The 13488-nt window shown below is 37.1% G+C and overlaps 1 protein-coding gene across 8 annotated transcripts; it reads left to right on the top strand.

Annotated features, from left to right (window-relative positions):
* The first annotated feature begins 729 nt into the window (after positions 1-729).
* On the top strand, positions 730-12576 carry LOC113655191 (golgin subfamily A member 6-like protein 4). 8 transcript variants are annotated; one of them, XM_027165579.2, is made up of 15 exons: positions 732-953; positions 1186-1225; positions 1396-1478; positions 1787-1858; positions 2164-2247; positions 2384-2467; positions 2641-2724; positions 3265-3384; positions 3875-3928; positions 4847-4978; positions 9372-9506; positions 9946-10002; positions 10410-10580; positions 11105-11224; positions 12222-12576. In XM_027165579.2, exons 5-15 carry the CDS (start codon positions 2206-2208, stop codon positions 12327-12329), a joined length of 1107 nt encoding a protein of 368 aa, XP_027021380.1. In that variant the 5' UTR covers positions 732-953; positions 1186-1225; positions 1396-1478; positions 1787-1858; positions 2164-2205; the 3' UTR covers positions 12330-12576. The 8 variants fall into 8 exon arrangements, with proteins under 8 accessions (XP_027021377.1, XP_027021379.1, XP_047666580.1 ...); XM_047810624.1 differs by lacking the exon at positions 1186-1225 and having other exon boundaries at positions 731-968; positions 12470-12576; XM_027165573.2 differs by lacking the exon at positions 1186-1225 and having other exon boundaries at positions 731-968.
* The last annotated feature ends 912 nt before the right edge of the window (positions 12577-13488 follow it).

Below are 13488 nucleotides of genomic sequence, written 5' to 3'. Positions count from 1 at the left end.
TCATCTGTATATTATATTCATAGATTTATGATATTCATATATTCATAGTACAGTACATATATATTCTTTTTGTATATTATATACAATCATCACACATCTGTAAATCACGCCATATTGCCATTATTTTAACTTATTTAACTCTTGTACAAACTGTATATCCTGCACTTGCAACTATTGCACTCTGGTTAGACCTAAACTGCATTTCGTTGCCTTGTACTTGTACACGTGTAATGCCAATAAAGTTGAATCTAATCTAATCTAATTCTCTTTTTTCATATATATGACTCATATAATACATATTTTGCTGCCCTTGAGGTGACACAGGTTTTGCCCTCTGCTTTCAGCAGTGACAGTAGCACTTAATGAATGTATAAATTCCATAATATACAAGGTTTTGGGCTTAAATACAACTAATCTTCACTGTTTGCCAACTTAACAGAAGTCAATCAATCAGAAAAGTATTTTAAATAATTTAAGTAACAATTAAAAAATAATTGATAATTTAAAACTGTACCGGAGTCCAGTGAATACTTAATGGTTGATTGGGGTAAAATAAATGAACAGATGAAAGTTTACCGGACCCCATCTCTTAAATGCACGACAAAAGACACGACATTCAGTGTCAGGTTTAAATTTAATGACTCACTAAACATTAGATATTTTGTGTGACTTGCGTTCATTTAAAACGCTCTTTGCGACGTCACAGTCAACAAACGTTCTAAAAGAACGATTCAAGAACGGAACGTCACAGATTCCAACAAACGTCATACGCTGTTTATAATACTCGGAAAGGTGAAAGTGATGTATAATGCTATGTTTCAATAATTTGACAAGATTTGCTGTGTGGGCACTAGGAGCAGTAGCAGTTGCTGCCGGATTACATTTTTTATACAAGCGTGAGGATAAGATGCGGAGATGTTTGAAGGGCATCGAAAACACACCCGTTGACGGAGGTAGGGTTCAATTTCGTAAGTTTTCATTTTTTTCAGTGATGTAAACAGAAAGTAAAAGGTGAACACTGGAACAAACGCTTGGTGTGCAGAATAACTAACAATACTTTGCGATGTACAGTACAAACGCCGTGTGTGTGTGTGTGTGTGTGTGTGTGTGTGTGTGTGTGTGTGTGTGTGTGTGTGTGTGTGTGTGTGTGTGTGTGTGTGTGTGTGTGTGTGGCATAAATGTAAGTTTTAGGGTGAGGGATCCCTTCAGTGATGGGGAAGGGAATGTGAGCCCGATGATGTTACACACACATTCATATATTTACATACATACATTCATACATATTTCCAGAAATTACTTAAAAATCTTTTCTGAAATTTACTTTATATAAATAACCCACTTTATTTAATCAGTGATGAATTCATGCTTACATGATGGTTTTGCTTTTGCATTTAGACCCAGTACAGAGAGTTTCTTCAGGTTTTCTCAATTTTTCTGATGGATGCAATTACACACAGTTGGACATAGCCACCCCTGAGGTACTCCTAAAACCTCATTTACATTAATTTACCAGCTAGAAATTAGCTGTTAGGCAGTTGATTTTGTATTGTATTACAGCTCTGTAAAATATCTAGATTTTAGGTAATTGTTCAAAATATTTAGATTTGAAAAGCAACACTGTTAGTATTTTTTTAGTTATATACTATATAATATTGTTTATTTTTCTTTAGCAATGCTTTGTCTATTGTACATGCCTTCAAATTTATTTTGGTGCACAAACTTTGTGCAAACATGTGTGTAAAAGTAAATAAAGCCTTCAACATTTTTTCACCGGTCTTTGGGCAAGGCTGGGGGAAAACATGAGAAGGACGAGGTCTCCAGTGTTCAGCTGAACAGTGAGGAACCCAGTGAAGACAAAGTGAGTGAGAAAAGCCTCTCACACATCGTATTACAAAATAGCTGAGAAAATGAAATATATCCACATTGGAAAGTATGTTCATCTGTGCCTTAAAACTATCCAGAAACAATCCAAACCAGACAGTGTTATTGCAATTTTTATAAAGCCATAACTACTATCATTACTATAGTATCTGCATTTTAGAAATAGGCATTTTAGTGATAAGAGTATATGTTTAATAGTAATAATTGTAAAAAGACATTTGTGTACGTTTTAATTGAAGACATTTTTTCATCACTAATGTTTGAAACTCAACTGTCTTTCAGGAGTGTGAGCAGGAGAGACAGACTTTCAAGGTTCTTAAGGAGATGCATGATGACTTGTTAAACATGATAAAGCAGAGAGAGGAGGTACTCAAGGGAACATTTTTATGAAGCCATAACTGCTTTCATAACTATCTGGCATTAAGGCAGATTTAAAAATACATTTAAACTGAAGTAAATTGTCTGCATTAGCACTTATGTTTGAAACTCTACTGTCTTTCAGGAGTGTGAGCAGGAACGGCAGGCTCACAGGCTCCTAAAGGAGAATTATTATAGGTTGATAAAGATGGTAAAGCAGAATAAGGAGGTATTGAAGGGACATTTTTATAGACATAACTACAATCATTACTTTGTGCATTTTAGAAATGGGCATTTTAGTAATATGGCTACATCTGGCTTTAAGGCAGACTTAAAAATACATTTGAACTGAAGAAAATTGTCTGATTTAGCACTTATGTTTGAAACTCTACTTTCTTTCAGGAGTGTGAGCAGGAACAACAAGCTCACACACTCCTAAAGGTGAAGTATGATGAGATGGTTAAGCAAAATGAGAAGGTACTAAAGGTAAGCATTTTTATAAAGCCATAACTACTATCATTAATTTCTGCATTTTAGTGATAACAGTATATGTTTAATATTAATAATTGTCAGAATAGTCAAGCTTAACAAATTTGCACATTAGTACATAAGAATTTAAAGTGGTTAGTTTCAAAGACCTGAGACTTCCATCAAATGGGTGGTGGTCTAAAAAAAAATTTTATGCTCCAATAAACTCCAGAGTCTCTAGGGAGATGGATGTTTCAACAAAAAACATCTTTTTACAAGAAGACAGCAACTTCAAACGCACAGCCAAAATAACTGAAGAAGGCTTTGCATGGGCTACTACTGACCTTTTTGATTCCAATTGAAAATTTGTCAGGATACTGAAATTGTGAATTAATAATAGACCCTTCAGAAACTTTGGAAATTGACTTGGGATTGACTTGCTGAAAGGAATAAGCCAAAACTGAACAACAGTCCTTCAGAAACTTTATCATTTCTTACTGTATACTAATGTATTAATGATCATTTGTGGTGTCTGAATATGGCATTTCTGGCACTTAGGGTACTCTGGAGCATGAGCATGGCAAACTGAAGGAGCAAGTAAAAACACTGCAAGGCTCAGTGAATAGGTTGGAGGGGCAATTCTATGAAGCCCAAAGGGTGTGCGAAGAGCTACTGAATGTAAGCAAGGAAAGCCTGTAAAAAAATGTAGAGGTGGACATACGTAAAATAATGTTTTTTTCAGTCATGGACAGAAGTAAAAACAAAATCCTGCACACTAATATTAATGCTCCATGAAATATATGTTAATAGTGCAGCCACACTGAGTTGGTGTGTGCACATTTTGCATTTAAATAACATCCATTGGACAATGAAACTCTTTGTTTGTTCCACCTCTTAATTGGAAGAAATCTTGTAACCAACAGAACTAACATCTCTAAATTAAACATATCTGTATCCGTCAGACTTACCAATCTTGAACCCCCAATATGATACATGTTAAGAAAAAGAAATATCTGCACACTGAAAATGATATATTTTTAAGGATTATCAGTTATATCACAGCATACGTTTACTGTGTATTTTCCAGTAATAGTGAAATGGCTTATTGCAGATGTGAACATTAAACACTAATTTTTGAATATCTTCTGTCTGCTTGTTTTAACATCAGGAACAAGAGAAAAGGTTCTGCAATGACCTTTTAACCAGTTCCCAAAATTCTGTGGTAAGTTTTTCCTCTCATTAATCCACAGCTGCTATTCTGTGTGTAAGTTTTCAGTTTATGTACCATATTTACTTTTTTTTTACTTCATCCTGTTTACAATATTACACTACAGTATAACAACCTTTGGGAAATTAAGATGTCTTTCTAAAAGAAAGGCTATACAGTATAAATCTGAATAAGGACATTTGCCAAATGTTGTTCAATCAGTGTATGGGTGGGTGCATGTTGTGTTTTTAATAAAACCATTTATTGGACAGCAACAAATTAGAGATAAATTACACAAATTATGGGACTGTATGTCCCACCTGGATGCACTGCTTCTCTTTATGATGTCTGGGAAATTTTTTGAAGGAAGGAAGATTGCAATCAACTCACAATCACTGAAACAGTAATAAGCACAACTGTCATCTCAAACTTAAACAAATCAGTGCCAGTCAGGCTTAAAGACTGCACAAAGCTGCAGAGGAAGTCAGAAGCTTTACTGCTAACAGGTTTACATGACCAGTTTAGTGTTTTTGTTATCTTTGTATCAGCAAATCTTATCAGTAAATATTGTTGATAAAATGCAAAATGTAGGGTTATATTTGTATATTACTTTGTTGCGTAACTATTTTATCTTCAGCATGGCAGACACTACTAATTGACTTAATATATAAGATTTACTTAAGAAATAAAAAAGAACTAAAACATCTGTTACATTGACAATTAATGTGTGGACAGGGGAAGTGGTAGTTAAGAGGTTAACGTTTTAGCCTAACAACCAGAAGGTTGTGAGTTGAAATCTCAGGACCACTGAGCTGCCACTGCTGTGTCCCTAACCTACAACTGCTCTTCCTCTTATACATGTATTCATATATGTATTTTATATATGTTTAACATCTGTTCAATTTCAATAATCATCAAGTACTGAATTTCCAGGTATCTACTGGAATAACTGAGTTGATTAAGGATGATCTAAAGTTCAACCAGATGCACCAGGCACACACTCAGCAAGTACCACTGGAGATGCTGAAGACAGAACCCTCTGGGACGTGTTGTGAGAAATCAACTGTAGGAATAGTCTTTCAGAATTATTTTTGTTGATTTATTCCAGCAATTTAGCTATCACGATCTTTAGCAGATCGTGATATTCAAGATTCAAGAGGTTGAGCACAGTAAAAACATCTCCCTTACAAAAAGAATAAAAATAAATAATAGAAATAAAAAGTATGGAAAACTACAGTGTATACTAAAGTATATAAACATGAATAAGCTACTCAGTGTGGCAGCAGTCAGTGGGGGTTTTGGGGTATGAGGTAGTGGTGTTAAGTGTTGTTCAGGAGTCTAATGGCTTGTGAATAGAAGCTGTTTGTGAGTCTTTTTGTCCTTGATCTCACACTCTTGTGTATTGTGCCTCCTGATGACCCTTGTGTTGTAAATGTCCTGGAGTAATGGGAGGGCCACCACCGATAAACTGCAGTTTTTATGACCAGCTGGTGAGCTTTCCTGTCCTGAAGAGTGCAGCTTCCGTGCCACACTGTGATTGAGCTGGTGATCACACTTTCAAATGTACAGTACATCTGTAGAAGTTGCTGAGCATCTCGGTTGACATGCCAAATTTCCTCAGCCTTTGTAAGAAGTACAGTCTTTCAAGGAATTGTCTCACTGATGTAGATTGGGTTGTGCTGCTCCTTCCTCCTTTTCCTGGGATCAATAATAATTTCATTGGTCTTAAATGCATTTAAGGAGAGATTATTTTCCTGACACCAGCATATCAGACCTGCTACTTCTGTTCTGTATGATGTTTCCTCTCCACCAGTAATAAGTCAGATGACTGTGGTATCATCCGCAAACTTTATTATCTTTGTATTGGTTTGGGAGGTCATGTAGTCATAGGTGAAGAGGGTGTACAGCAGTGGGCTCAGGACACATCCTTGGGGAGTCCCTGTGCTCACAGTTCTGATGCCTGATGTCCGGTTACCCACTATTACTGACTGGTGTCTGTCTTCCAGGAAGTTCAGCACCCAGTTACAGAGAAAGAGTGTCAGTACAAGGGTGAGGAGCTTTTCAGAAAGAGCCTGTGTGGAATAACTGTGTTGAATGCCGAGCTGTAGTAAATGAATAGCATTCTCAAACATGTTCTTACTCTCCAGGTGTGTGAGGGCTGTGTGGATGGTAGTATTGACAGCAACTTAAGCAGACCAGTTTTGTCAATATGCAAACTGAAATGAGTCCAAGGTGGTTGGAATGTTCCTTTTTATGTGTGACATGACTATCCTTTCAAAACACTTCATGACTCTTGGGGTGAGTGCAACAGAATAATAGTCATTCAGGAAGGTTACAGTGTTCTTCTTAGGGAGAGGTATAATGGTGGTGGACTTGAAGCAGGTGGGCACCAAGGCCTGAGCAAGGGACAGATTATAGATGTCCATTAATATGTCAGCCAGTTCCGATGAGCAAACCCTGTGATATCTGGGCCGGCTGCCTTCCATGGGTTTGTATTCCTCAGAGCCATGCACACCTCTGCTGATGACATGGTGAGTGGTGTGTCCAGTATGGACTCTGAGGCCAGAGTCCTACACTGTTGACCAATGTTTGAGGCCTCAAAGGGAGCATAAAAATCATTGGGTGTTATGTATTCCTCTGACTACTCTGTGATATACTGAAGACCTTGCTACATTACATGCACCGTGAATCTGCAGTGGTGTATTATCCCTCCAGCTTCAGACTGTAGTCTCTCTTGGCCTTCCTGATTGATTTTTGTTGGTTGTATCTGGCCTTTTTGTATTCCCCAATGTCTCCTGAAAAAAATGCTGTGGATCGGGCACGTAGTATGGCCCACACCTCACAGTTGATCCAAGGTTTACTATTGGGATAGATCTTGCAGTGTTTTGTGGGAATGATGATTTCAGTACATGTGCTTATTTAGCCCAGTTACAGCTGCAGCATACACCTCCAAGTCTACAGTAAAGTTCTCTCTCAGAGCAGCATTTTTAAACATACTCCAGTTTGTACTCTCAAAGCAGTCTTGAAGCGTAAGTTCTGATTCTTCATTCTGTAACAGACTTTGTGGACTTCAAAAGGAGAATGATTGTCAGCCACACAGATAATTGGCAGGTTGTTTAAAGAAAATTTTAGAAGAAAATTTTCCATATTCTCCCACCAAGAAAATTAGATGACCACCTTGAGTACCACCATCCGGAGGATTTCCCATTGAGGCATCACTAAAAATAACCAGTTTCAGGGAGCTGTCTTTTCCCAGGTTCTGAAATTTTAAAGTCACCTCATCTGACTTTGGTTTTCTGATAAGCTTGTTTACATCATGCAAAGTCAGAACAGTAGCATGTTTTGTAGTTGAAGCAAAGAGAGAAGTGTCACACATTATATCTGGTCTACTCTGTCTAGCAACCCACTGGATTTGTCCAATTTTAGACCTCAGCATGTCAGCTTCCAAGTTTGTCAGTGGAGCTGTATGTTGCACAGCTCTGGTTAGATAAACCATAACAAAAGTTTGAAGATTCCTTATATATGTACATTGATGTACATGTATCTCTTCATTTCCAGAAGAGATTTCCATTCCCACATAATTAAAACTATCACTCTCTTGACAGCCAACTTCAAAAGCTGTTTTTAAATGTGGGTTGACCAAGGAGGAAAACGTTTTCGAACCAGCCCACAGAAAATCATCAACATGAGATGCGAGGATTCCAATCAACTCACCATTGTTGTCCAGCCAGTAGAACACTGCAGGATCACTCTGTGATACATGACCTCACAGCTGTTGCATAGTATCTTTTACCTTATTGTAGCAGTACAGCGAAGCATCTGCCAAACCATACACACATTTGTTTAGTTTCCATAGCTTTCCTTTGCACATTGCTTCTGGAGGAGGACGAATATAGACATTTCTAGACAATTCTTTTCCCTGAAGAAAAGCAGCTTTGATATCAATTGTGTTCAGGTGCCATTTCCCGTGACATATGATTGCCATAAAAACTCTTAGAGAATCTGAAGCACAAGTAGCAGAGTTTTTAGGAAGGTCACTGACATTTAGTTCTTTGAAACCTTTTGCGACTAGCCTTGCCTTAGGCACTAGGCCATCAGGTGTTTCTTTGACTGAACACACCCACCTTGTGCTGATACATTTTTGACCATCATCTTTTACTTCCTGAAACACACTGAAAAAACACTGTTATTAGCTTAGCTGCAGCAAAAGTTTCATCTTCAATAATTAGCACATCATTTTCATGGTGAGGATTACCTTGTACTGTGGTGACTGGGGTAATGATCTGAAGGTCATCCACTAGCGTTAAGTCAGCTGACCCAGTAACACCTGCAACAGTCTCTGGGTGGGTGTACTGTAGATTGTACCAGTCTTTGTGTTTTCCTGTAACTTTTCCTGCCCTGCTAAAAATTTGTGCTGTTCGTGACTCACCGCTTTCTCTGTATGTAAAGATAATGGTTTGTCCCACTTTCAGTTTAGGAGTACAACTTCTTGCATCTTCTCCTGACTGAGTCAGGGTGTCATCTTCTTCATCAATTTCACCTTCGACATTTGCTTGTGATTTCTCCATGCTACCAGTGTCATCAAAAGGGTCTGCACTTCACTATTAAAAATTCAATGTCTACTGAACAGTGCTTTTCAACACCCTGTACATCTGCACAACATCTATTGTTAATATACACGCAGACGCCTCCTTTGGTATTTCCTAAGGCTACTGTGTGGTCTCCGCGGTAAATGGTGTGTGTGAAGACTGAGAGCCGAGTCTGTCGCTTTATCCGAGAGCCAGGTTTTCATGAAAATAAGAGCACAACATTCTCTTATCTCATGCCCAGGTGTTAATCTGGTTCTCAGCTCATCTATCTTATTTTCAAGTTAGCAGACATTAGCTAACAGTAGGCTAGGTAACGGAGGTCGCATAGCTCTAACCTTTAGCCTAGCATGTAACCCGCCTCTCTCGCCTCGTCTCTGCGTTCGTTGCTTTGTTTGTGGTCTGCACCTCTCACTCTCGCACGATGCTGGTATTGCTGTGTCTTGCTGGGGGGATGTTGGATGGGTTCAGGCTTAGTATAATGTTACAGTCCAACAGGTGATATTTAAGTTCGTGATACACTTTACCTATGTCCAGAAGTTCTTCCCTCCTGTATCTCACTGTCGCATGCATGAACTGTGTGTTTACGAAGCATGACAACACAAATACTCATATAAAATTTTGTTTGTATCGGGAGAGCATATTAATTTACTTGAGAGACTGAGAATTAAATACGAAAGTACTAAAACTTCTGATACAGTGACAGTTAATGTGTGGACATGGGAAGTGTTGAAATCTCAGCAACACCAAGCTGCCACTGCTGTGCCCCTAACCTCCAACTGCTCTTCCTCTAATACATGTATTCATATGTGTATTTTATATTTGGATAACACCTGTTTAATTTCAATAATATTCCAGTACTGAATTTCCAGGTATCTACAGGAATAACTGAGCCGAGTGCTGAGGATGATCTAAAGTTCAACTCGATGCACCAGGCACACACACAGCAAGTCCCATTGGAGACGCTGAAGCCAGAACTCTTTGGGACGCGTTTTGAGACATTAAATGTAAGAATAGTCTTTCATCAAGCTGTAAATTTTCAAATTAATTTCATACATTAAACTGCTGTGTCATGGCTTGATGCACATAGGACACCTCCATGAAACTGGTGTCTGAAGTTTGTGTGAAAACACACCTGTCTTGTTCCCATCATAGGCAACCAGGTTACATACATAACTTGAGATGTTTTTCTTCTTATTAACCCTGGTATAACAAGTGGGTGCACATATAAATAGCTTGGGAAAACAATTGGAAAAAATAGTCCTCAAATAATATGTAAAAATCTGAAGAAACCTGGCTCATGAAGAGTTTGAGAATTAGCTTTTGTGTAATGAAACACTCATGACATGCTAATCCTTCAACCAAAAAAGTAAAATATGGCCCATTATACATGTGAATAGTAAACATTCATTTAGCACTTATTTATTCCTCATTGCTGTGTTTTAGGAGCAGATGAGACAACAGGATTACAATGTCCTTTGGTTACATTATGAAAAAACCCTGGTAAGCTTTTCTTCTCATTGAGCGATTACTAGTATTGTGTGTGTGTGTAAGAATATTTTCTGCTGCCCAGGGAAGGAAATTCAGCCAGTTCTTGGCCTCCACTATACTGGTGGCACAAAGGTGGTTGCAAAAAAATATTTAGAATGTCTTTGTGTACTGTAGTATTTTTTCCCTTCTCTGGAACTAATGGCCAGATGAAGGTAATAAATGTGGGACAGATAAACAAGTGCACCTCGGTTAGGCTGTGAATGAACCTCTCTAATCTGGTCATTCTATGTGCAATAATAATATTATTGTCTACTTTTTAAAAATGTTTTAGATATTGTCATGAGTGATGATACTGAAAGTGTTTGAATGTGTGTAGACATAAATACAGCTGAAAACATGTATGTTTGCTGAATTTCTAGAGATCTCTTGCTGAAGCTGAGGAGGTAGCTAATACTGCTGTAGCTTCCAATAATGAACTGGAGTACATGAACTCGATCCTGATGGAAAAGGTTAAAATGCAGCATGAAATAGTGAAGAAGTTGGAAAGACAATTATGTGAGGATCAAAAGACACGTGTTAAGTTATTTAAGGTAAGTGAAAAAAGACTTATGTTAATCAGTACTTTTCTCCTTTAATGAAAATTTTAATATATTGATGCCCAAAGATGCCTGAGATAGGCACAGGCTCCCCGTGACCTGAGAAGTTCGGATAAGCGGTAGAAAATGAATGAATGAATGAATGTTTCAGGATATAATAGTGTATACTTAAGCTCTTTGGCCATGAACCTGAATCTGGAGAGGAGCTTGATGTTTCAACAAGACAACAATCTCAAACACACAACCACAATAACTGAAGAAAGGCCTTGCATTGCCTAGTATATAAACATACTTGTTTGGAGATATTGAAATTGCAATTCTATATAAAAAAATCTTTAATAAACTTTGGGAATCGAAGATGATTTTAACCACAGTCCTTCAGAAATCTTATTTCTTTCTGCCGCAAAGAAATATGCCTCAAAGCTGTCATAGCTAAAAATAGCTTTGCAATAAAGTACTAATGTTGGTCATTTGTGGTGTCTGAATATGTTTGACCCCTATCATTTACATGTACTCAGAGTTCACTGGTGCACGAGAATGCCAGACTGAAGGAGCAAGTAAAAACACTTCAAGATTCAGTGGAGAAGCTGGAGAGAAAACTTCATGAATGCCACTGCACGCATGAAGAGAACCTTGAGGTAAGCAAAGAAAGCATCCAAACACAAAAATAGATTTGTACAATTGTATGACCAAATGTGTAAAAATAAATAAATAAATAAATAAATAATAATAGTAAATAAAAAATAATAGTAAAGACCATATTAAAGGATATATTACTGTCTTGCTATCTTAGATATATAACCATTTTACTGTGGTGTAAGAGGAATTAGAGACTTTATGACATGCTGTTAAATAATCAACCTAATATTAAAAACAGTTATGTTATTTTAATTGTATGTAGATAGCCAATATATACAGAAACAGATATTGTATAGTATTGTGAACTGCTCAGCATCCCATAAAATTAATTAATGTGCCATTGAAATGACCAGAGTTTCTGTCATACATTGCTTTTGGTGAAATTCAATATTTAAGTCTTCTTTGAAGCCTTTTTCACTTAAATTACAAGGCAGATTCAAGTATAATGCCTTTTAATGAAACAAAGATCCATGCTCTTTATTTAAAATATTACTTTTAAATAAAGTGAATATGTGGGTGGGGGTATTTTGCATTTAAAAATAATTAATAGGACAGTGCAATCTTCACTTTGAGTGCTTGAAACTGCCTAAGTAGTCAGTAGCCTAATTGCAATTATATGCAATTGCATTTGCATAAAATTATTACAGTCTGTATTTTTGTAATCTTTAAAGTTGTAAATAAATCATAAGCATAACATGATTTTTTGATTATCTGCATTTGCTTTTTTTTTGGTTCAGGGAAATTATGCTTAACTACCCAATATTTTTTGTTAAATGATAGTAAATTCCAATAAATGCAGAAATTAATTTTGGGGACCCGAGCAGTTCTATTATGTCCTGCACACAGCGTGTGGGCTGTCTGATATGTGAAGGGGGCTGTATATATGTCATTTGTGATATTTACTATTGGATTAGTATCCATTTTCATTTGATTTATTGCTGGATCACAATGAATGCAAAACTAATTTCAGTTCAACTGTTTGTGGTTAATACTCAGCTACAGAAAGAGAACATCAATGTTACAGAAGAACTGAAAAGCATGCAGAGTTCAACAGAGAATCTATGTTCTATTTCAAATAAGGACATTGGACATTCCACAAAATGAGCGATCCAAGCGAGAAACATTTGATTCATGTCTACTTATGTTTTTCTTCCTAAACTCCAAGTTTCTAATAATAATACTCCAAATGATGTGTTTTTCCTTTTTTTTTTTTACCTGCTATTGTACAATACATGAACACGAAGGAGGAAAAAATATGATCACCGTCAGCCACTGAGACCCCCCCCCCCCAAAAGGATCTACAGGTGGAATAAATTTGCAAAAATGAGAATAAAATGTGCCTTAGAATGTTCTCTTTATTTGACATTCTGTATTTTTGTTTTTCCATGGGAAGTCAAATAGCCAGTGCTCTCTAAAAGGAAGGGTTAGCATTTCTATCTCTTCCCTGTCGCTCAGTGACAACAGCCAATTGTGGGTGTCTGTGAGCTCATATGTACAGGACAGGGCAGATAACCCTTCCCTGTTAAGACCAGTTAATTCATGATGCATCACTTTGCATGTTCACCTTCACCCATTTTTGGTTGGATGTTGTCCTGTTGTTGAGGAGAGAGTTACCTAGAAAAAAAATATACAATTACGAGGCAGTTGTATATAGTCGATGTTTTTGCTTCTTCCCCCAGTTTTTGCCTCTTAAAATCCATCCCCACTTCCATATTGTAGTAGGTGGTAACCGCACGACACATCCTGCATGTGATGTGTGCTGAAAAACGGGGCTCTGGTATAAGTTTCAAGTGAAGTCAAGTCAAGAAGCTTTTGTCATTTTAACCATATAGCTCTTGCATTACACAGTGAAAGGAGACAAAGTTTCTCCAGGACTATGGTGCTACATAAAACAAAAGACACAGCTAAGGACTTAGTGATTAGTCCTAGACACCTAAAGTGCAACCTGTTACAAACAGTGCAAGACAAAACAATACAAAGAAGACAATACACAAAAGACAATAAACAGAAACAGCACCGACCAGTGTAAATACTGTATGTTCAGACAATTTCATTGGAATTGCCAGATTTATACAGATTGATCTTGCTTTTTCATCCAGGTAAGAAAAAACATCCCCAGATATAATGCTAAAATACTAAAAGGTTTTACTAAATGCGAGTGCATTTTGTATAAATCCTTACAACACACAATGTAAAAAAAAACAACATTTGCACCTCTTGCAACATTCAAGTCAAGAAGCTTTTTATGGTCACTTCAACCATG

Source organism: Tachysurus fulvidraco, chromosome 2 (assembly GCF_022655615.1).
Source record: "Tachysurus fulvidraco isolate hzauxx_2018 chromosome 2, HZAU_PFXX_2.0, whole genome shotgun sequence".
NCBI lineage: Eukaryota > Metazoa > Chordata > Actinopteri > Siluriformes > Bagridae > Tachysurus > Tachysurus fulvidraco.
This window is presented reverse-complemented; position numbering and strand designations above follow the sequence as displayed.